The 9,981-nt window shown below is 43.1% G+C and overlaps 1 protein-coding gene across 1 annotated transcript; it reads left to right on the top strand.

Annotated features, from left to right (window-relative positions):
- The first annotated feature begins 5,660 nt into the window (after positions 1 to 5,660).
- On the top strand, positions 5,661 to 9,981 carry LOC308117086 (uncharacterized protein). Its single transcript, XM_080475747.1, has 5 exons — positions 5,661 to 5,895; positions 7,486 to 7,589; positions 7,692 to 7,769; positions 8,525 to 8,668; positions 9,820 to 9,981. Exons 2-5 carry the CDS (start codon positions 7,516 to 7,518, stop codon positions 9,908 to 9,910), a joined length of 387 nt encoding a protein of 128 aa, XP_080331873.1. The 5' UTR covers positions 5,661 to 5,895; positions 7,486 to 7,515; the 3' UTR covers positions 9,911 to 9,981.

Here is a 9,981-nt window from a genome sequence, read left to right as displayed (position 1 = left end):
CCTTCGTTTGGTTATTTTCTATTCACACGACTGGTTCAAGGGGCCCTTGAATGTTTCTTGTGCATCAGTTTGGATTCGGACCGCTCTCGGTCTTGTTGGTTTCTTCACCTGTCTGTCCAGTCTCTCCATCTTTGTTCAGTCTTTTCTGATTAAGTTCCACATGCAGAAACATTAACCAGGTGCAGGGCCACTGGTCCAGGTGGACTTTCTTCCTGAACTTTCTATTTTTGTTGTACAGTTTCCTCGTACAAGACAGTGAAACTCAAAGTGCAGTTCAGTCACGTGCAAGTTGGACTTGTTGGTCAGGTTTTAGAATTTCCCCAGTGACCGTAGTTTGGACTCTTCTGTTTCAGACCGAGACCCGTATTGACTTGGACTTGACTTGATCTGAAGACTCGGGTCATTTTACTGTTTCATCACATCCGGACTGGTTTTGGATCTTTGACCTAAGAGACGAGAAGCGAGAGTCCGAACCCCCCTGGAGGATGGACCTGGTGTCTGATGGGTGTTTGGACCTCTTCTTGTAATGATTTGGTCCTGTGAGCTGTGGAGGTGATGTGGTTGAAGGTTTGAGGGATTCCTGTGTGTCTTTGATTCAAACCAGTTCTGACTTTCTGACTCGTCTCTCCTTGAACTCCCCCGTTTGGACCTGGCGTGCCGACGCAACCTGGAACACTTCAAGAACTCTGCTTAATGATTCAGTTACAGACTCTTACGTCTTAAATCACCTCATCCTGGTGATTTGTTCTGTCCTTTGAATGGTTTTGCTTTGACCTTCATAGCTGTGTCCCAGGGTTTCTTGTGATCCGGAGCTGGACTCTTGATTCAGAACAAACTGGGAAAGCGTCATGTCCGTCCCCGTCTCAGTTCAGACGACCGTTTTTGATGAAAACCTTGAACAACTCGACGCCTGTGGAGTTCTGGTGCTGTTCCGGACTTTGATTTGACTTCTTTCTTTCTTTGTTTGGTTTTCTGTCTGACAGAGTGGATTGTACCTCAATCGATCCTTCAGACCCGTTGACATGAAGGTGACTTTAACTTGTCTTCCATATTTTAAAGTTTCCGATAAATTCCTCGTTATCTTGCTGTAGCTTTTTCAAAGTTTTTTTTAATTTAAATCATCACTTTGCGTATTGGTGTCCAATTCTGGTTTGTTGTTACTGCGACATGATTGGATTTTGGATAAACTACTAGAATTTAACAGCTTTGATCCGGTCTTGAGGTTCATATCAGAAATCTGGTGAAACTTTCTTCCTGGAGTTTTTTCGTCGAACACTCCAACGCTGGTAATCTTCTATTTCTACTCTGTATGCAACTGAACTCAGCCTGAGCAAAGACACAGACGCCTACAGCCGTGGTGTCTGTCTCTGTAGTCCTCCACATGATCATCTATTGTCATTTAGTGTGGAGGTGAACGTGTGTGAAGCGTCACACCGAGTGGATGTGTGACGAGTCGGTTAAGACTAAAGTCAGCTGGTCTGAACTAATGCCGGGCAAATCTGGCTCATGATTAATTCACACACTTTATTTTTTTAGAGTTTATTCTGCACCTCCAGTTCACAGTTTTTCCCATTTTAAAATCGATAAATCCTCCACAGCTGTTGGAAGGATTCGGTCCAGATCACGGTGTGGAGGCAGCTGTGACTTTAAAGGAGCTCTGCTCTGGAGGATGGAGGATCTTCCTCCTCCAACATCCGATGGACTGAATCTGACCGGAGAACCGTTCAGGCTGACCGTCGGTCTGCAGCCACACACACACAGCTTCTCTGTGTCGTCTGGACACTGGACATAATCCTCACCAGCCACACACACACACACACACACACACACACACACACACACACACACACACACACACACACACACACACACACACACAGTGAAGGACCTCAGGAAGGTCACATGGAAGCATCTAGACGTCTCTCTCAGCTTCAGACACACAAAAGGTTTGAGTCGTCAGACTGTTGACGCTTCCTGTCGTTTCCTTCGATATCAGTAGCAGCTTTCAGCTTTATCCTCATCTTAAAGAAACAGTTTGGATCCTTTCAGACGAGGTCGTATGTGGTCACCGCGATGTGTGTGGGGGTTGGTACAGGTCAGGGGGTCTGCAGCCATCACCAAATACACATTCATCTGGTTTGAATTGTGTTGCTCAGCAGACAATCAAAGGGTCGTGTGTTCAATATTAGCAGAAGAGTATTCAGATGTGACAATGGAAGAGCTGTCAAATCGGTAGAAACTGCTGATACAGCTGAAATGGAAATAGCTAAACTAGCATTTTAAAGCAGATAAAACAGTCAACATAAAACTGCTACGCAAACCGCAGTGGCTAAAGTGGTTTCAAAAATATTGATCATAAATGCACCACAAACCAGTTTTACTAAATGTATATATAAAAAAAAAAAAAAAAACATTTTCAGGTGTATAAAAGTTTCAATGCTTTGATTTAGATGTTTGAAAATTGTGACGTGGTTGCAGACAAAGTGTATTTGGTAAAACTGGTAACTCTTTTGGTTGTCAAGGTTGCAGACCTCTTCTGTTGAACAACTCACTGTACCACCTTGTGGCCGAAAGTCATACTACAAGACTTATGGATTGAACGCAAGTTCTGGGGTTTCAAATATTATATGTGACATATTCGTACGACCACACTTGAAATGATCCAAACTGTTAATTTAACCAAATACCAGCAAGGGTTCACTGATGTAGCTGTTGGTCTCATTTCTTCTGTTGTAGCTCGCTCAAAACTGGATTTGACCAAAACCAGTCAAAACTAAAGATGCAAGCCTGTTTCAGCAGAGATCCAAAGTCACAGACTTGTGATCCAGGTCACCTTTGTAGTGATGATTTTTCTCTCTCAGTTACTGTATATAAATGTATAAACTGCTGGAAAACCCACAAAACGAACCAAATGTGATGGCGTGAAGTAGAATATCATTAGGAAACAGTATTTGTTCACATTGAGCTGCTTTAATCACGATGGACAAATTAATTTAGGTGTTTTAGTTTTAGTTTTTTTTAATATTTCATGCTGGACTGATGTTCTGAGCTCAATGCTAACTGGCTAAATAGAGCAAAAAACAGCAACAAGCATCCAATTATATGAAAATTGCTGGCGTGATGCTTTTTAAAAACATGTACAATTGTTGAATGTGTAAAATAATAAAGCTGAGCTTCATTATTGCATCAAAGTAAAGTCATTGTTATCGTCAAACAGCCATGACTAGTCCAAACTCCTACATAGCAAAATGTTAAGATATTACACTGGTTCTTGTACAAGGACGCAACCCCGACGTTGTTATCCAAATCACCACTAGAGGGCTCCATAGAACAAAGTGGTGACAGTCGATCTTATAATATTTTTCCTCGCAGAGTGTAAAGACTGCTACACACTAAAGTTTTGATTGTCTGAGCGCTCGGTTCACTGCGGCGAGACAAAAGCCCGCAGTGCTCGTTTCTATGGCGTCAATCTGACGTGTCGTAGCGGATACAAAGTCGTGAAACTGCCTCGGCCACGTTAACGGATTCTGAAATTGATGTCTGAACTCAAGTAAATTGTTCTTTGCAGCAGTGAGGAATTGTTTAGAATTCACAGTTACCACATTTTCCAGACTTATAAATCTGCAGAAGACTTGCTTGGCTGGTCGTGTAAATTATATTATGGAGCAACTTGTATATGAAAATAAACTGGTGCATACCATCATGTGACCACTAGGTGTCTCCGTATGGCAACATAGTGCCGCAATACCACAGATCAATCAAAATTTTTACCGTATTTTATTGACACCACCAGTTTAAATGTCCCAAAAAAGGAGGGAAAAGAATGACAGGGAAATAGATTTGTTTTGGACGTGTTGATGCATGCGACTTGTCTGGAAACTACGAGTGGTGGAAGACATGCGAGCTTTACCGTCTCCAGCCTCACAACCAAATACAAGCATGTAGCGAAGACGATCTCTTCCTCTTCATCCCCTGAAAACACGACAGTGATGACGTGATGGAAAAGACAACATGTCAAACATACGCTGCAGCTGTACGTAGTTTTTTCTGTTTTGTTTGTGAACCTTTATTGTGGTTTTGATGGCAGTATTTATGCCGGACAGGGCGACTCTTCTGGAGTTTTTATTTTCTGTGGAGAATGGGTCGACCGCTCGCTGTCCTTTCACTTTTTCTGCTGTAGCTGTTACATTATCAGGAATAAAAGATTCTTTCAACACTGGACTCGTTATTGCTTGTGATGTTACTGAATCAGGATCATGTCACCAAACATCTGGAGGTCAAAGGTCACTTGGCTTTTAGCTCGTTGGTGAGCTTCACGGATTTATTTATTTATCTTTTAAATCAAACTTTATCCACAGAACGCAAAGTGAGAATTGTTTGATCACGGGGCGGCTGTGGCTCGGTTGGTGGCGCGGGTCTCTCAATTGGAAGGTTGCAGGTTCGATTCCCTATCTGTCCACATATAAGACACTGAACCCCACACTGCCCCCAGTGGATGGACATCGCCCTGCATGGCAGCGGCCTCCACTGGTGTGTGAATGTAAAGTAATGGAAAAGGTCTATATGAAGTGAAACAAGGCGGCTTCACTTATGTGGAAATAAGTAATTGCAGAAGAATAACCGTAAGATGATTTAGGCCCCGTTACACAACGTAAAAGTGAAAAGGTCAGTTTACGTGAGATTTCATAACAGAAACAACCAACAGCGCCTACAAGTGGCCCTGCATGCTAACTACATCATTTACAGCGTTTTCGTGTATCAGGTTCAGCTTACTGAAACAAAATGGCAGGACGACGGAGATTTCACCGATGGAAACAAAAATAATTCACATAGTTGAAGTCTGGTGTACGGTTAATAGTCAAAATACGAAATGAAATTGTTAATATTGAGCTGCACAGCCAGAAAGCATATGTAGGTATCGTATGTAGGTGTATTTCTGCACTATTGGAAATCAGCAGAAATATTAGAAGATAGGATAATATAGTCATTCTAAAATACTACTACTGCTCGTGACACAAACATCTCTTTAGATGCCTAACATGCCTAACCGGTCCGACAGGTCTGACAGGTCCGACAGGTCCGACAACAATGAAAACCAGGATCACTCTAATCATTTCAATCAAACAAAGGCAACTGGTGAACTTCTTCAAGTGCATTTCTAATAATTCACCACGTGCAAACACAATATTAAAAGCTTTTCTTCTTAAAGTGGAGATTCCTGTACTAAATGTGTACGTTTTGGTTCTGCTGAATAAGGTTCACTTAGAGTCAGTTAGACGTTCCACAGATACTGCTGACGACTTTCAACCACTTCAGAATTATTCATTACGGCTCTGCAGCACCATCAACACCTTCCTCATGATACACGGGTCCATGTTGCATGTTCCCCCTGGGCTTTTCCCAGGCGACCCAACAGTATCAGAACAGGGGCGTCAACCAGACGACCAGACAAAAGAAGATGAAGAAGGATCCGAACCCAGTGAGAGAAATGAACCTTCACGCTCCTCCACTCCAGATCAGCATCGATCGAGAGCAAACAAGCGACAAGTGATAAAAAGATCTTGCCAACGTGTGTTTGTGGGTCGATACTCTGAGCAGCAGCGTTAATGATTTAACGAGAGCAAACAGCTCGGAGCTGCTGCAGGCAATTAAATCTCATTAAGGAGGAAGTGGGATCGAGGGTGCAGGAAGTCGACAGCGCGAGGAGGCAGCGCGAGGCGGCAGCGCCGGACTCGGTAAATGTGGCTTTAACAAATAACTAGACTGATAAAGTCCGAGGGGCGTCCAGGAGGTCGATACCGGGAGGTCGATACCTGGGGGATACAAAAGGACGGGCGGACGGACCCCGGCAGACCGTGGGAGGTGGGACCTGCTCCACGACGAGGACCGGTCCAGGTGAGATGCAAACACTTCACTCTTTAGCCTCGATTCCTATCAGCCAGAATATTAGGACCACTTCCAGACGACGTTGGAACAGCAGGAGGTTCTCAGATCTGAGGGTTCCCAGTCTGCAGGAAGCAGCGTGGATCTGAAAGGTTGAGTGTGATGAAACCAGGAGGCGTCGAGGATCATTGATCCAACAGACGAGCCCAAACTGCCGAGGAAGTCAGAATCACGGTTTGAAGCATTTTGAGCCCAATGTTGGTGAAAATCAGTGTGGTTGTGAGTCGACATGGAAAATCTCTGTTAAAGTGAAGTGAATGATTCAAAATGTCACATTTATGTTTTTCTACATGTATGAAACTCTCAAACTAAAATATGTTTAAAATCTTTCCTTTTTCTGTGAAAAACTCTTTTGTTCATGTAAAATACCAGTTTTTACATTTTGGGACTTAAACTTTATTTTTAACAGTTTCATTCCTTCATTACTCAGCCAAAGTAAAACCATCTTTAACAACATTAATTTAGCCTTTGTTTTTTAGTTTTATGGTGTTCAACGTGGTATTGTTTTCACATATTGTCTGTTCCTTGTATTTTTTATTTTTGTGCTCATTTTGAAAAACAACTCCATGTTATATCGGTTCTGAAAAACTCAATTTAATTGTAAGATAAAACTACTTTTCCTCTTTGAGTCGTTTTATATTGTATTAAACCTTATTTATTAATACTTTACTTCATTTAACGACAGTTTACTAGTATCCTACTTTACACTTTTTCCTATTTTTTAAAAGTCTATTTAATTACATTTTTCACACATATCCAGGGTTGTAACTTTCCGTGTACAACATGTACACCAATACAATACTTATAGGCTTTAGTCCACTAATGTTAAAATAAGTTCCCCATGAATATGCTGACAATTTAAATGAATATTAAAACTTTAAAATCTTCCGTGGCAAATAAGTAGAATATTTCACCAGAGAAGTTTCTTGTTTCATTTCATGGATTCTGATGAATGAAAAACATTTAGTATTTTAACATCAATGTTTTTATCTGATTGATGTAACAGCTGAACTTTTTTTTCCCTTTTTTCTTATTTTCCTTTTTTTCCCTTTTTTCACTGTTTTGTTTTATATTTTGTTTTTTTCCTTTTTCTTTTCTTTCATTCATTTGTTTTCTTTCTTTTCTTTCCCTTTTTCTTTTTTCCTTTATGTACTTTAGTACAAATTTTTAACATCACCATTCCTAATTTCATTTATATTTTCTGGCCTACGATGTAACGTATCATAACATTCAAGTGGAGAAAAGAGATTTCAGATCTTTCGTAAGGCAACGCGACGCCGGAAGAAAAAACTTTTTCTTTAAAATCACAAACGAGCAAAAAACCCCAAATGATCATCGAACCCCGTCAGAATAAGACTCTCCATATAAAGTTTGGTAAAGTCTCCTTGTTACGGAACGTTGACTTTTGTTCAATCTTCATTTCTAATTAAACGAAATACTTTCTTACTTAACGACAATATTTCAGTGTTTTACCTCAAGTGACTAAAATATCCTAACATGGCTTTACGTAATATTTTATAGTGAGTCCATTCCTCTCCGCAGGACATCATCATCATCTTCATCATCCTCACCATGCCGTCCATCAGTGGAACTCAGGTGTTTCTTGTGTTGGCCGTCCTCAACCTCACCACTTCACTTCCTGTCAGGTAGCGTCACACGATACGAGTCAAACTCCTGAAATTTGGTACGAAAAATGTGAGCCAAAGCTTTTATTGTGGTTGCTGTCCCGTCTGTGTTGGTGTGGACAGGGACGAGTACGAGGTGGAGACGCGACAGTCCACCAGTCTGCGGCCGCCGTCGGACTCTCTGCTTGAGGCCGTGCTCAGGTGACGCTCGCGCCGAGGGCTTTAAGTTCTTTCTTCAAAATAAAGGCCAGTGGGGTTCAAAATAGATTAGAAGGTGTTACGATTGAATTGTTTGGTCAATTTCAAACGATTGGTGGACTATTAGAGTCCCGCAGCTTCCAGAAGAGTTGACAAACACAGCAGCGTCTTCATCTCAACGCGGATGATAAGCTGAGGAAATTACAGATTGGATTTATGGCTCTTTCATCTTCAGGAGTTTTGGATGGACTGGTTAGCTCCGACTCGTCCATCTCACTGTTGTGAATGTGGTTAAATGGCGTTCGCCAGCTCAGCTACAGATTTATGTCGTTTTTTTTACATCAAGCAGCGGCAAGAGACGCGACAGGAAGTCGGTCACTTGTTAACAGGGAAACCAGTTAATCCAAAACACCTGCTCTGCTCCAGTCGCTCCTCCTCCTCCTCCGGGTTGGCTGCGTCCATGTGAATAGAGCCTCTGTGGACGACCCAGGATCAGAAGGTGTCACTCAGCGGTCCTCATCGTTCATTTAAAAGAGGCGTCTCGTCACAAACGTCTCCTCTCCAGCAGGAATCCAAAGGGGAAGGGGGGGTTTGACGCCCCTGAAAAGGCTCTTATTGTGCTTTTAGGGTGCTGTGTTCATATCTAAATCTCTGACTGGATGGAGGGATTCCTCCATCGAGACCATAAACACGTTCTGTCGGTCAGAGCAACAGAAAGGCTTCAGGTGTTCCATGTCTGATGGTCGACTGTGTTTCAGGCACATGATGTCTGCAGGTCTGGACCGCAGGAGGCAGCTGGGAGACATCGAGTTCTCCAACAGATACGCAGAGTTCCTGCGCTCCAAAGCCAAACACAGCTCCATCTGCGCCTTCCTGCGCCGCATGCAGGCCGCCAAGATGAGGTGAGGCGCTGCAGCCGGAAGAAGGGAAGGGGAAGGGAACACCGGCTCTCATCGAGAACCCGTTCCTCGTCTTTCAATCCCTGGGAGTCAAATGTGCAAACGATTCCATTGTCGATTCCAGTGGGTGCGACACCCGTGTGTCAGCGACGCGAGATACGCAACCCGTGGTCACGTCACTCACTAGAGCAGCCAGCAGGAAACACAAACGCTCTGGTTTGGTTTCAGGAGTCGGGACGACAGCAGGACAGCTTGCTGAGTTTCATCAGGGGAATAAAATACGACCAACATGCAGAAACATTTGCACACAGCAGCGAGAACTCTGAATGAACGAGGCGTTTTCGATCTCAACCAGCAGCAACAGCAACGTTAGCACGCCCTCTGCTGGTCATACTGCAGGTTACATTTCCAAATGAGAATCGATATAAAACAAATCCTTAAGTAGAATAGAATCAGAATATTAAAAGTCTTATCAAGTCCATTCCTAGCCAGGAGTCAAATATACCTCCTTCTCTGAACTAAAAGGGTTTTTTTTCCGGCTGGTCATGTGACTTCAATTAAAAAGCAACTTGTATATCAAAATACACGGGTACATACCATCTGTGGCCACTAGATGTCACTGTATGACAGCAGAAAACTGCTGCAGTACCACAGAAGACCCTCCATTACTGCTGGCTTTGGCTGACCAGCAAGAACAGTGTCTCCAGAACTAAAGACAAAATCCACACAGAAGTTAAAGTAAAAACAGAAAACAGAAACTGGGAAGGAGTTCAGAGTGAGAAAGTTGTGAAGGACTGGAGAAAAGCAGAGAAACTATTGATGAAGTGATGAAGCAGGAGAAGAAGAGCTCAGGAACAAATTTCACAGAACAGCTGAACCCTGAAATATTCTGCTTTCTGCTTTCTTTTCTCCTCATCACACATTCTTGATCGATGTCCAGAAAATAAGTAAGAAAGTCAACGTTTCCTGCAGAAAGTGAGACAAAACTGTGAATCTGAGTGTTAATAACCGCACCAGTGATAAAGAGCACGAGTTTTCAGCACGTTCAGGCTAAAACAACGAAGCTTAACCCGTTGAGAGCAGCTGGTGGTCACAGACCAGGTGTGCAGCGGTTGTGGGAGTCCTCGCTGAGTGTCTGACGTCTCCGTCCTCAGCGCTGTGGGGGGAGACGTGGAGAAGGTCAACCAGCTGCTGAGGCAGTACATGTGTCCGTCCGTCTACAACAACTGGCCCACCGACTTCTAGACGAGACGGGGAACGCCGGGGGAGTGTGCAACGCTGCTGACGTGGTCATTAAAAGAGGTTTTCACCAGGAG

This window comes from Lipophrys pholis (assembly GCF_963383615.2).
Source record: "Lipophrys pholis genome assembly, chromosome: 11".
Lineage (NCBI taxonomy): Eukaryota > Metazoa > Chordata > Actinopteri > Blenniiformes > Blenniidae > Lipophrys > Lipophrys pholis.
This window is presented reverse-complemented; position numbering and strand designations above follow the sequence as displayed.

Bases quoted from the DNA above. Each gene is read 5' to 3' on its own strand.
- LOC308117086 (XM_080475747.1), top strand. From the start codon at position 7,516: ATGCCGTCCATCAGTGGAACTCAGGTGTTTCTTGTGTTGGCCGTCCTC. The intron at 7,590-7,691 runs GTAGCGTCACAC...TGGTGTGGACAG, and splicing joins ACCACTTCACTTCCTGTCAG to GGACGAGTACGAGGTGGAGA. The intron at 8,669-9,819 runs GTGAGGCGCTGC...CTCCGTCCTCAG, and splicing joins ATGCAGGCCGCCAAGATGAG to CGCTGTGGGGGGAGACGTGG.